At 61.4% G+C, this 13,419-nt stretch overlaps 2 protein-coding genes across 2 annotated transcripts; both read right to left on the bottom strand.

The window, feature by feature from the left end:
• Positions 1–143: 143 nt before the first annotated feature.
• Positions 144–2,054, bottom strand: TAF10 (TATA-box binding protein associated factor 10). Its single transcript, XM_055801838.1, has 5 exons — positions 1,757–2,054; positions 1,360–1,517; positions 1,228–1,292; positions 978–1,092; positions 144–315 (listed from the first exon to the last, which is right to left on the bottom strand). Exons 1-5 carry the CDS (start codon positions 2,037–2,039, stop codon positions 226–228), a joined length of 711 nt encoding a protein of 236 aa, XP_055657813.1. The 5' UTR covers positions 2,040–2,054; the 3' UTR covers positions 144–225.
• Positions 2,055–2,126: 72 nt separating this feature from the next.
• On the bottom strand, positions 2,127–8,365 carry TPP1 (tripeptidyl peptidase 1). The gene is made up of 13 exons (XM_055801832.1): positions 8,246–8,365; positions 7,969–8,058; positions 7,760–7,899; positions 7,529–7,679; positions 6,826–6,947; positions 5,822–6,021; positions 5,405–5,603; positions 3,941–4,129; positions 3,644–3,716; positions 3,213–3,333; positions 2,866–3,024; positions 2,655–2,792; positions 2,127–2,310 (listed from the first exon to the last, which is right to left on the bottom strand). The coding sequence occupies exons 1-13, from the start codon at positions 8,254–8,256 to the stop codon at positions 2,167–2,169; spliced, it is 1,737 nt and encodes a 578-aa protein (XP_055657807.1). The 5' UTR covers positions 8,257–8,365; the 3' UTR covers positions 2,127–2,166.
• Between the last annotated feature and the right edge of the window lie 5,054 nt (positions 8,366–13,419).

The following is a 13,419-nucleotide window of genomic DNA, read 5'->3' as shown; positions in this document are numbered from 1 at the left end:
GCCCTACAGCCAACCCCTCTCAGCACTGGCCTTTCAAAGTCACATCACCAGCTTCTGGTGCACTGAGAACAGAAGCCCTGGCAGGCCACTTGTGTGCTGTTTCACCTGTGGGCAGGGTGTTAACGTATGGGCAGGAGACAAGCTGCCTTTCCACAAAAAAACTACCCAGCTGTTTAATGGCACAGAAGCGACCCTTAAAAATTCCCAGTGACAATCCCTCAGTCTTTATGTGAAGTAATGTGGCTTTTTCACATTGATGCCATATTCCGCAAGTGCTGGTGTCAGGTCTTCCATGGTCAGCGTGTACTTCTTATCCTGAAGGGACAAGGAGGAGTGTCAGTCACAGTGTGAACAACCTCTGTTGCCAGGTATCCTTCAAAACCTTGTGGGTTTACAGTCTTCCCCCTACAAGCTGTGGTGACCTGTACAGGCAGTTTCCAGAAGCAGCTGCAAACTGGTGTTTGGGGCACTAGCCAGATGCTAAATATCATGTGTTTAGTTTGCTGTGTGCCCTCGGCGGACAGAAAGACGCTGAGCATTACTCAAGGCCATAAATTACATCACCCTCATGAGGCCCCTGAACCACAAACAGATGACTGGGAGAATTCCCAGAAACTATCACTACACGCTTGCTACCCATTTATGTTCTTCCCCAAGCATCAGTTTTGGCTGCTGTCAGAGGGATGATGCAGGGCTAGATGGCCCTTGGTCTGATGAGGTGCAGTTACTCACACATTCCTGTGAAGCCACCAAAGTGTACACCGCAAATTCCACCGCCCTCCTTTTCTTACCAGTGTTCCTTTTCCACCAGCAGAACCCCAGCTTATGAGCAAACACGTTGACCCTTCAGGAGCACAATGGATTTAAGACTTTCTACAATCCCCCTCCCCGCATTCAGTGGTGGCAAGATTAGCTTGCTACAGCTCCAGGAGAGGATGTTTCCCCTCAGCTCAGCAGCCATTCTGTCCTTCTCTCACCTTGCTTTTATTGCGGGAGCTGCCCGAGGCTGTTCCCTTCATCTTGCAGTGCTGCAGCGCATCGTTGGCAATGTCAGAAATAAACTTCTGCGCGGCCAGAGAGATCAAACGAATGCTACCCAGCAGGGAAAGAGAAGGGGGTAGTTTCAGGCAGATAGCACAGAGCACCACTAGGATTAAGGAATTCCTACTGGGGCCCCCAGCTACAGGACCCTGTGCAGGATCCCGGAGGCCACGCTCTACCACTTACATGCGCGGATCGGAGGCCTCGAAGCCTGCTCTGTTGAGGTAATAGCCCGTGACGGCATCTGGGATCTGTGAAAGAGAGAAGCTGGAGGAGCTCTGCCCCGCCGCGGCTGCCCGCGCCCCGGCACCCCCATACCGTAGGCGTGTAGTCCTCCAGCTGCATGAGGAAGTCGACCAGCGGCGTCGTGGAGACCACCGGCTTCACGTCCCCGTTGGCCGCGCTGGGTGGCACGTAGACCCCATTGGACATGGCCCCTTCGGGGGGGGCCGCAGCCACAGCTGCCGAGACGGGCACTGCGGGCACAGGGCGCTCGGTAGGCCGCAGCCACCGGGAGCAGCGCCGGCCCCCCACCCGCCACGGGCACCCGCGGGCCGCCCCCCCCGCGGCCTACGCGGCCAGTGCCAGGGCAGGCTCTCGGGCCGCTCACCCCGGGCCCCGTCCTCTGCGCTCCCTCCCCCCGGGAGCCCAGGCGCAGCTCGACCCCCTGCACCCCGCACCCCCCACCCCCCCGGCTCCGCCCGCCCGCGCTCACCGGGTCCCCTCCCGCCAGCCGCGCCGCCTTCCGCTCCCCGCGCCGCACCGCCCACCGCGCCCGGGGCCGCCCCGGGAACACCGCTGCCGACGGCGGCCGGGCTGGGTTTGTTGTCGGCGGCGGGGGCGGGCGGCGCGGGGGCGGCCGGGGCCGCGGGCGCGGGGTCGGCCTCAGCGTTGCCGCTCATCGCCCGCCGCCGCGCGACACCGGTCGCCGCCTCCCCCGGCGCCTGCGCGCTCCGCCCCGCCCCATTGGCCCTGCCGCCCGCTCCGCCCCGCCCCATTGGCCCTGCCGCCCGCCTCGCCCCTTTGGCCACGCCCCGCACGCCCCCCAGCGGCGTGGCGCGGCATAGCACAGACGGAGGCGGGAGGGCTGCGACCCCGTGGCTTTATTGTCCGGGGCCGGGCGGATCACGGTGTCGGCAGCAGCGCCCGCAGCAGGCGGGGGAAGTTGGGGGTGCCCCAGCCAGTGACCGGGTCCCAGCCGGGGCCGGCGCAGAAGCCCTGTCCCTGCACGGTGCCGTCCAGGCAGGAGAGGTGGCAGCCCTGTGTGACCTGCGGGGGGGATGAGACCTCTGTGCGGCCGGCAGGGACCCACCGCAGGGGAGGGACACCACCGCCGAAGCCCACAGCGGGACTGGAACCCCTGGGACACACCCGTGGGTGGGCACGGGAACACCCGGGACAGCCCACGGGGCAGCGGACACCCCTGTGCAGCACTGGTACCCTCCAAACACCCCAGCAGCTCAAGAAGCCACCCCTCCCCTGCCCCTGCCCCGACACCCCTCCAACAGGAACGTGCCGCTGCCCCAAGCCTCGGGAGCGGGATGTCCGGGCCTCCCCCCAGCGCCACACAGGATAGCCCCCCCAGCCCCCCCGCAGCCCCCTGCCCAGCTCACGTCGTAGAGCGCAGCGCCATGGCCCTGCTCCTGCAGCTGGTAGAGCGCGGGGTTGAGGAAGCCCAGGGGTGCAAGCCCCCGCTGCAGGCGCCGGTCGTTGATCAGTGCCACCATGCCGGCCACCACGGGCGTCGATGCCTGCCAGAGATGAGGGCGGCTCAGCACACAGCAGCCCAGCCACCACACGCCCGCATGGGGCTGTACTCCTTACCGATGTCCCCGACACCCAGGGCAGCGGGATGCGGTTGGTCACCACCCAGTAGTTGTCAGAGAGGGCAGATAGGTCAGGGTAGGCACGGCCGCTGCTGTTGTAGTAGGAACTGGGAGGCAGCTTTGAGGCCGAGTGCAAGAAGTGCCCGACTGCCGCAGCCTGTGGACAGCACAAGGAGCAGGAGGCCAGGCAGTGAGACCCTGCCTGTGTTCACCTCCCCCCCTCCTTCCCCTGCCCTGCAGCCCACCACCTCCGACCACAGCCCGTTGTCACCCCTGCCAAGCACCACACAGCACCCCCCGGCCCCAGCCACTGCCCTGGGTCTGGCAGAGCCGGCACCTCCTCACCTGGTAATCTGGCATGGGGAAGATGTTGCTGAAGCCCCCTCCACTAATGTAGTCCGTCACCTCTGCGGTCACCAGGAAAGGGTTCTTGAAGGATGTTCCTCCCACAGTGGTGACGTAGGGACTGGGGGGACAGGTGGGCATTGCAGATGGGCACGCAGTGGCACTCCACACGCCAGCCCCCTCCCAAGGAGCCGCAGAGATGCCCCCACCTCCGAGGTCTGTGAGTGTCCCCAGGCACAGCGGTGGGGCTGACCCTCAGGAATCCCCCAAAGTGGCTCAAAACCAGCTTGAGGCCACAGCTGGCCACAGGCTGGGGCTTGACGTGCCAGCAGCAGCTTTCAGCTGGCCCTGGCTGCGGGTGAGCTGCAGCAGCCAGCTCTGCACAGAGCCTCATGTCTCTGCAAAACCCCAGTTAACCTCTCCACATCTACCTTGAGGCTGGGAAGCTGGGCCGGAAAGTGTGGTTCCCACTGCGCACCCTTCTGCACCCAGCACCGTCATCACCTGCCGAAAGAAATGGACAGGGATAACGTGGCAGCATCCCAGCCACCCAGTGCTCCCCGGGGTGACCCAGAGGAAGGTCTCCCTCCACTTTCCACGCTGGTTTCCCAGGCAGGGGACCCTCGCTGCCTAGAGGCAGAGCATCCTCACTTGGTGATCAGCACAGAGGTTCTCCGCCATGCTGGGACCCCCAGACACACCTGCACCATGCCAGCAATGGCACGAACCTGAGGCAAACAGGATGGTCAAGCCCCGGGCAGCTGCCTTCATGAACTCCACATTTATACGCTCCATGTAGGCTTGGGACAGGCTGTCCTCGTCATCCCCGTAGCTGACAGAGTGCACCCAAGGCAGCGATGACATGTTGCTGAGCAGCAGCAGCCAGGCCAGGAAGGGCTCCTGGCTCTCGTGTCTCCCTGCAGAGACAGTGTGTGGGGGGTTCAGCTCCTCCTAGCACACCAAGCTTGAGGAAAAAAGGGGGACAGCATAGGGGGGACCATGCCTCAACGGCACCACTAGCACCGGGCGCTGAAGGTCCTCCAGCTCCTGCCCTGCCTGCAGAGAACAGACGCACAGTACAGCCGGTTTGGAGCTCTTCTGTGAGCTCTTGCTGGCAGCACAGCTGATCTTGGGGATTGTCACAGCGGAAGGCACCAGGCTCCAGCTCTGCCAGCAGGTCTGGTGAAAGGGTCACCTTGAACCCGAGCAGGGGGTCTACACTCATCCACTCCCTCTCTCAGCATCTGTCACAGGGCTGTAGCCACCCTCAGCATCCAGGCAGCCCTCCTAAGACCCAGCCAGGCCTTGGCCCCTCTACCCGCAACAGCGGGTCCCAGACCTGCTTGCTGTACATTCCACTTCCACCTGCCAAGGTCCCTTCCTGCCCCTCACCCCTCTCCATGAGGCAGGGAGAGCCAAGCCCCAGCCACCCCTTCTCTCTCTCAGCTGCTTGAGTAACTGCCTGTCTCTGCGCCCTCCCCAAGTCACCAGCTGTGCGGGGGAGGTGGAAGTCAGTGCAGAGCTGTGCCTGCCTTCCCCATCAGGAAGGCAGAGCTGGTAGTCCTAAGGGCACTCTGCCTCCTGCTCAGCCAGTTTCTAATCTGGGACAGATGACACTGTCCTACAACACCATAGCCATATTTGTGCAGGCTATTTTGCAACCTTGTTTTCTCAAATCACATTGCTCTCCTTTATCCACTCTACCGGTTGATTCATGGGCAAGAGATCAGCTTCAACCCCAAAGAAGCAGGAAAAACTCCAGTAAAATACAGCTGCTGTGCCCTCCCTCCATGGAAAGGCAGCTGAGTGCTTTTCATTGTGTAGTCAAGCATGGAAGGCCGGGTTACGGGATACTCTAGGTGCTGAAAGTTCACACGGGCTCAAAAGCAACTGCGCACAAATCAATGGAAGATGATCACCTTTGGAGCTATCAGCAACCAGCATCAGCTCCAGCTCTGGAAGCCCACGCGGTATGCTCCTGTGGTAGCTGAGAAAGCATTCCGGGGATGTACCACAGCCAGGGTGCCATTCCTGTATGCCCTCCAGGTGTCCCCCCTTAACAGACACCAGATAGACTCAGTATGGCCATTTTTCTGCAGACGGCAAGCCTTTCCCTAAACTACAAGCAGGTGTGTTGGTGCTACAGCAAGTGGGATGCACGGAAGCAGGCGACGCCGGAGGGGGATCAGTACCTGCATTGCTGAAGACCCAGGTGGAGATGTTGGCACCTGTGCTCATGATGTATTCCACATCCAGACTGGCCTCCAGCCCAGCCTTGCCCTTGCCCTGGTGTCCAACCACTTGGTCAACCTGAGAGCGGTGGCCAAAGCTGCTGCCAAAGAGCTGCATAAACTCAGCCAGGTCAGCTTGGTGGAAATACTGTTCCAAGAACTGCGGGGACAAGGAACAGACAATTTTCTTCTCCCGACTTAGAAAACTGGCTCAGCACGCGTCTGTGAAATGCTAGCCCACCAGGTGCTCCCACCGGCCACTGAGGAATCCCCACAGCTGTCATGGGACCACCAGAGCAGCCAAGTGCTGGAGAAGCACCGATGTGTGGAATTCCCACAGCCTGTGGGCCTCTGACCTGGACCGGCCCTACCAGTTACCTGGGCACAAGCCTGGCTGTTGTTTGGCAGTAGCCCAATGTCTCCTCCTGTCATGTTGTATCTCTTACGAATGATGGAAGGCGTCACACCCAGGTGGAAAGCCGCTCTCCCTTCATAGTGCTGCCTTGACTCCATTCCCTTCTTGGCCCAGGCTCTGCTTACCGCCTTTCTCTCTGCAGGGAACCGGTGCAGGCCACCCACTGGTGCACAAGCAAGCAGGAAAAGAAGCAGCTGTTAGGGCCCAGAGCTCCACGAGGACAGTATTCCAGTCTCTTGGCTCCCTCTCCACCACCCTCAGGATTTGTGTCCAAGAGGGCTGGCCAGCAGCAGGGCTCAGGGGAGCCCATCCCCTGCAGCACCTGCCCCAAGCACTGCACAGGAGGTGGGGAAGTGCTCCCTCAGCTTCCTCACCAGTCCTCACAAGTATTCCCAGGCTGCATAGCTCAGTCTCCCCACCACCAGGCCACTACTGCAGCTTGGCACCCCTCTGCTCTCCTCATGGAACAGGTGGGGATGCCCACACAAAAGGGACTCACGGGAGCTTTTTCCACCTTGGAAGCAGCTGCATGGTCTGCAGAGACAGGCTGCACCAGAACTCTCTGCACTGAGAATCCAGGCCTGAGAGCACCAGCAAGAAACACAAGGAAAACTTTGGATGCTGCCTGTCAACATGACAGCACAGTTTGGGTCAAAGTGACCTTTAAAGGCCATTCAGCCCACACCCCCTGCAGCCAGCAGGGACATCTTCAACTAGACTAGCTTGCTCAGAGCCCCATCCAGCCGAATCCTTGAGTGCTTCCAGAGATGGAGCACCTACATCCTACCCGCAAAGCTCCTCACGGGGACCTAGGGGCAGCTGGGACCATGGCCAGAGGGCCTGCCACGCTGTCCTCTGGGACATGGAGATGGCCAGCCTGGCTGCTCAATGCTTAACCTCCCACCAGCATGTGCATGCCAGGCAGCAAGAGCTCTGCGCAGCCTCAGCTCCCCTGTGTGGGACGTACCGAAGTCAATGTGTTCAGCCAGCTCCTCGGGAACAGTGTAGGGCAGCGGGGAACGCACGATGCTGCGTTGGCCCTTCACATAGCGGTGGAACTCGGCCCCTGGCAGGAGATGCTCAGCCGTGCTGCAACACAGGGACGGCCATCGTGTGAGGAGTCATGCTGCCATCAGCATGCTTGTCCAGCAGCACGCCCATCCTCTGCCCTGCCTCCCGCACCCTTGCCACCCCTCCTGCTACTGGGAAGTCAGGTATGAGCTCTGCTTTCCACCAGCAATGCTGGCCTTGTAAGGCAAATAGCACCTTCTACGCCCAACCAATTTCCATCACCAAACCAGACCTCCGATGCTTGCAGGGTCCCCTGCAACTCTACCCCCAGCCCTTCAGTGGGGACTCTGTGGCCCCACAGAAGGCAAGAGGAGGCGTGGGGCTCGACCAAGCACCTAATGGGTACATGTGTCTTGTTTCGAGTACTCTAGATCTGTGACTCCCTCCGGCACTGGGACCCAGCACACAGGCAGCCAGCTCTTGGCTGTGGAACCCTCGAGCCCAGGCACAAATGCAGCTCAGCCCTCCATCGCCCGCACTGCCCAGCAGAGCCCTGGGGAAGGGGAAGTCGCAGCAGGCAGGGTCAGTGTCTGGCTTCTTCTGTCTTTAAGGGAGCAGCACAGCCACCACAGCAGGGCCCAGCCCCATGCAGGGCTCACCTTGCTGACATGCGGCACTCCAGGAAATCGAGGGTGGTCACACTCCTGCAGTTCTCAACACCACTGCCTTGCAGCCACTTCAGCACTGCCATGAGTGTGGCTGGGGATGGCTGGACAAGGTCCCGTACCTGCTCCAGGGACAGGTACTGGCCTGTGAAGCACAGAGAGAGTCAGAGCACCCTGTTTGCAGGCCTGATGGGGCCGGGCAGGGTTCAGGTGCGCAGTCATTACCATATCGTGGTGAGTGAGGGTCTGAGACGGCATTGACGAGCTGAGCAAGGCGCTCCATCCCTCGCTGCCGGACAGCAAAGGTCAGCTGCACTTCATGGCCAGGGTTCACACGGCCTGTATGGGTCCAGCCGGGGGGCATGCTGCGGGCACGCTGTGAGCGGCTGGTGGGCACCAGCGCCCAGTCCCATCCCACCGACCCCGGCACCTACCGGAACGGCTGGTCCCGCTCCAGGGCCAGGCCCACAGCACAGCTCCAGGCAGCGGCACACAGCGCCAGCACGGCGGGGACCCCCCAGCACCTGCAACAGGCTGTCAGCGGAGACAGGGCACCGGCGGCACCTGCCGCACCAGGGGAAACCGGGGACTGCCAGGTACCTGCCCGAGCCCCCGACGCCCCCGGGCCGGGGAGCCCCGCCTGACCCCCGAGCCCCGCCACCCCCAGGCGAGGGCGCCCCGCCCGCCCCCCGGGCCGAGCAGCCCCCTTACCCCCGCGCCATCCCGCCGCAGCGCCTCGGTCACGTGTGCGGGCGCATGAGGGGCGATCACGTGAGGAGGCCGCGGGTCACGTGGCGGGCCCGCCCCGCCCCCTCGGTGCCGGGGCCCCTCGCCGGAGGCCCGGGCGGCTGCGGCGCCGGGCGCTGCCCCGCTCGCCTCCCGCTGCGGCCTGCACTGCCGCGGCCCGGTCAGCCCCGTCCTTCTCCCGGCCGCCCGCCGGCGTTCTGGGTCCGCTCCCGCGGCAGCCCGGTGGGGCGGCCCGGACGGGAGGTGCAGCCTCGGCTGCTGCCCCGGGCCGAGCGTCCGTATAGGGCTGGTGGCCCCGCGGGGGTGCTGAGTTGGGGGCAGTGGTCCCACGTGGACGGGGCTGAGGAGCCGTGGCTGGGGGCCAGCTGGGAGGGGCAGGGGTCCTGCCCAGCGCTCCCACTAGGGATGGGATGTTTGTTGTGGGAAGCGGGCCCCGGCAGGGGAGGGATGCTCAGGAGCAGCAGGGCCCGCACAGGGAGGGTCAGGCTGGAGCTCCCCGTTCCTGCACTGCCCCAGGGGCTATTCCCGGCACTCTGCCCCAGGGGCTAGCTGCAGGGGAGCGACTGCCAGCTCTGACCTCCTCTGGGGGCAGTCCCTCTGTGGCTACCCCATGGCTTGGGGCAGCAAGCCCACACGAGCAGGCTGCAGTCCAGGGCGAGTGCCCTGGCTGTCTTCTGTGCGCAGAGGCTGGGCGTCATCATTGAGTCCCAGCAAGAGCCGGGAGGCGTGGAGCCAGTGGCAGCGCAGGTCTGTGTACCCTGCTGCCCAGGGCTGCCGCTTCCTGGCCCTGCCGGCCTTCACTCCCCAGCCACCTGGGACTGCGTGCAGGGACATAGGGAAGCTGTGGGCACGGGGTGTCTCGGTCAGTCAGGAGCATGGGGTTGTGGTGGAGGCTCAGGAGACTATGAGCGTGGGACTCCGCTTGGTTGTGGGAGTGGGTTGTGAGGTGGGGATGGGTCGCGCAGCAGAAGCCACATGGTGCTGCTGAGCGGCCAGTGCAGCATGCTGTCCAGCTGGCACCAGCGCAGGCAGCCACTTGGCTCCCACAGTGCTGAGCTGCAGCTCTCAGCTTCCTGTGCTTGTTCTTTCAGATACTTGTTCCCACACTAGGAGCTCACCTAATTAGGATCACAAAAGTGGTATTATGATACTTGCAGATCTTGGGGTTGTGGAAGGTTCAAGCCATTTTTGCAAGGGAGCTCTGGAAACGGTGCCTGAGACACCATGGAGGCTGTCCCCCTGCCTGCAAGATGAAGGGCAGTGCTGGAGTGGGTGTTTTGGAGGTGGCTGGTAAGGCAGAGGGTGCTGTGACCCTATCTGCCCCAGGCCAGTTTGGCTCAGCTAGCCTAGTCTTTGTCCCAGTCCTGGTCACATGCACAGACAAGCTGCATGGCTCCAGCATTTCCGAGTTGCTTTCCTGCTTCTGAAGAGCAGAGTCCAAGCCAGGAAGAGACAATGGGAAAACCACCTGCCTGGCCCAGGCTGCCATGTCTCCCACGCCAGAGCTACGCTCTGGCCCTCCAGAGCAGCAGCTGCCAGGGGGAAGAGAGGCCCGGAGTCTCTCTTGCCTCAGTAGCAGCATAAGGCATCAACAAAGAAGTGGGCTGATGCTTAAAATTGTTGCAGGGTAGGTGAAGGTCCTTTCCTAGGAAAGGCCAGGGCTGTAGTAGTCCCACTGTTCCTTCCTGCTTTTAGCCCTGCTGTGTGGGTGGTGCTTTTCCAGTTGCACCATGTGTGTGGCTGAGAGGTGGAGATGCCGTGTGCCCAGGCGGGCAGTGCCTGCTGCAGACCTTTGGCCCTGCTCCTTTTGGGTGAAGGGAGGCAGCCAGGTGACCCAGCATCTTTCCTGTTCACAGACACCACCCAGCATCTCGTTGACACTGAGGTCTCAGCCCGCATTCCTCAGGCTCACCCAAGCCCTTGCCTGGCCTCCAAGGTACTTCCATGGCCACCTTGAGGCTAGTTTTTGTGTCTTCTAGGAACCCAGTGCTCCATCCCTGTTCCTTACAGGACGTCCCGGCACTCCTCTGTGGGTGCTGCCCATAGCATTAGTGTCTGTCCAAAGCCCTAGGGCACTTCTGGTTCCTGCAATTGGAAGCATATGTAGCGTTTCCACGCATGCAACACTGTGTGGTTTGCAGGAGCTGGTTGCCCGCCTGAAGCTGTCAAGTTGCATGGTGCAGGGCCGTAGGGGTGAGCAGCGGGGCTCTGTGTGGGAAGACAGTGGCCGGGGAACACAGGGGAAAGGGCTAGGCATGGGTGGGTGCAGGGCTGGCATTGGGGGTTATGGGATGTGGGGCCCAGTGCAGCAGAGAAGGTTTAGAGGGAACAGCCCAGGAATCCCTCACACCCAGCCAAGCCCTGTCCCCCCAGCCTCATCAGTGGGAAGAGCTTTCTGCTGTGCCACAGGAAGGCTCCTGAACCACGCAGAGGTAGCTGCCTGCCAGGGCTGGGAGTCACCCGTCCTGCGTGTGAGTGTCCTGCTGAAGCATGGGTCTGCCCAGCTGGAGGTGGTTCTGGGTCCTGTCCCTTCCCAGGGTCCTGTGAGGAAACAAAGACTGGGGATGTGCAGGGAGGTGTGTGGGGCCCCGACGGCACTGGGATGAGCAGCTGCAGGGTGGAGTGCAGTCCCTGCACCCAGGCTGCATCTGGCTGTTCCTCGTCTGCTGCGCTGTGCTCCCAGCTGTGCAGCCCTTGCTGCTCCCTCATCCTGCCAGGGCACACAGACCTTCCCATGTCCCAACCCTCACCCTGTCCCACCACGTACGAGGTGGCCCACCTTCCTATTCCTGGTTCCTTGCTGCCCCAGACCCAGCCAGCCACCCTAGCCTGTGTGGCACCAACCCAGCAGCTACAGCTGCAGCCTGGAGGGACTGGACTCACTGCTCAGCCTTAACGCATGTTGGCTGGGGGCCTGGGGTGCTGGACAATGTGCACTGCCAGAGAGCTGCAGACCACCCAGCTATCCAGCTGGTTACAGCTTTGGGCAGAGGTTTAAGTGGGATGAGATTTGTAGGAGATTATTTCCGGGATCTGTCTGGCCAGCAAAGATTAGGTTGCCCTGACAGAGCTAATTACTGTAACAAGCATCTGCTGCTAGTTTGACTAGCTGGTCTGCAGCAGTCAGAGGACAAGGGAGCCTGAGCATCCATCCAGTGAAGCTGCCAAGGTGTCCTTGGTGGAGCTCTTCTCACGCCCCAGGGTATGCTTGTGTGCATATCCTGCAGATGGAAGCAATGTGCCCCCTCCACTGGGCAGCTGGGATTACGGGGAGGTCAAGCAGTGCCAGGGGAAAACAGTAACGTCAAAGTCCTTCCTGCTGGCCGAAGACCTCCTTGGTCTCAGCCACAGAGCAGCGAGCATGCCCAGCATGCACTTGCATTGCTGTTGCTACCAGTCAGGGAGCTGGAAGGCATGAGGTTAAGTAGCACAGAGGAGTGGCAGGCAGAGGAACCCCAATAACCGAGTCAGAGAAGGGGACACCCTTCCCCAGCTCTGCCCAGGCTGTCACTGGCTCATGATCAAGCCCCTGGTCTGCAGGTGGCACTCATCAGAGTAAGTGAGTGGGAGCTGCTCTCCCAGTCGTGCCACAGACTGAAGGGGCACTGCTTAGGAGTACGGGACATGTTAGGAGAGGCAAAATGCAGAGCGTTTTAGGGTTGCACAAGACTTATGGGGTATTTAGCAGAGGAAATAAAAGGTGAGGAAAGCAAGGGATCAGGGTGGTTTGGGGAGGGGAAAAAAATGGGGAAAAAGGGATAAAAGTGGCTGGTCACATGTAAAAGGATTGATGGCCAGTACATTTGTCTGGCTGTGTCCTACGCCTAATGACTGCACAGCCTGTCCTGTCTTCTCAAACTCAATTTCTATTTTCCTGGGCCAGGGGGCCTCTATTCTGTATGCATGTGTGTGCATCAGATGTGTGTGGAGTCAGATCACAGGTCACAGGGCCAGCATGCCCATGGTGCCAGCAACTGGAGAGAGTGAGCAGGGGTGTGTGAGTGTGGCATTGCTAGCAAACAGCAAGCCAGACTAGACAGTGAGTCGGTGAAGTGGCCTGGGAGGCAGAGGAGTCAGATAGAGAGTGTGTGGTGGGACCACAGGGGAGAAGGCTGCCAGGGGGATCGGGGAGTCCTAGCCAAATGCCAGAGAGACCACAGGGCTTGGAGATTGCCTGAGAACCACTTGTGTGTCTCTGCATGCCTGTGTCTGTGTGTTATGCAGCAGGGGGTGAGGAGATCCAAAGGCAATCTACTGCATACACCGATTTTCTAAGCTCTCTTGCTGCAGGAATCCACAGTGCGTGTGTGTCTGTGTGTGATGGTGTCTGTACTGGGAGGGCCTGTAGCAGCTGGAGTGGGGCTGTGGCCTCTGGAACTCATATGTCCAGGTGTCGGCAACGGGGGAGACTGGGAATCTGGGGGGCACCTGCTGGGCAGACTGTGTGCCCGAGCCCAGTTGCTGGAGAGCTCCACATTTTAGGGGTGTATTCGTGCTAACAGACCTTCATCAGCCAGTGAGGGGAGCAGGGTGAGGCTGTTGGTGCTGTTTGTGTCTGTCCGTGTTGTTCTGTGTGGCCAGCTGTGTGAGTGCATGTAGTTGTGTCTTGTACACCTGTGTTTGTGTGTGTACCTGTCAGGAAAACATGCTCAACCTTACTACTGGTTAGACCTGGGGCCATGGCACTGCGGCAGCCTCACCTGCTGGATTCAGCAGCCTCTCACAGAAGGACTTGCATGATGTAGTCACACACGTGGGTGCCGGTGGCCTGGCCAGGGCAACAGCCAAGCCAGGGCCGCGTGTGCAGTGATGCCGTGACAGGCACCACCAGAGCAGCCAGGGGCACCTCGGCCAGGCCCACAGCACTGTGCTCAGGCTCTTGATTTCCTCTGCTATGCTACAGGCTGAAATACCTGCACCTCATGTGCTGGCCCAACCTGCTGCAGAGGCCAGGAGGCAGGCAGCCGTGGCCAGGCAACAGGGCTACCTGGAGCTGGCGGTGTCTGCCCCAGGGGCCAGAGGCAGCCACAGCACAGCCCATGTGTCCCAGCCAGTCCCAGCTCTCCCAGCTAAGTAGCTGCCCAGAGCCAAGTGCAGGGTATGGGTCCTACCCGGGTGCCTGTGGCCCACGGCATGTC

The sequence above is a fragment of the Falco peregrinus genome, chromosome 4 (genome assembly GCF_023634155.1).
Source record: "Falco peregrinus isolate bFalPer1 chromosome 4, bFalPer1.pri, whole genome shotgun sequence".
Classification (NCBI taxonomy): domain Eukaryota; kingdom Metazoa; phylum Chordata; class Aves; order Falconiformes; family Falconidae; genus Falco; species Falco peregrinus.
The sequence above is the reverse complement of the archived record's forward strand: the minus strand, read 5'-3'. Positions and strand labels throughout refer to the sequence as shown.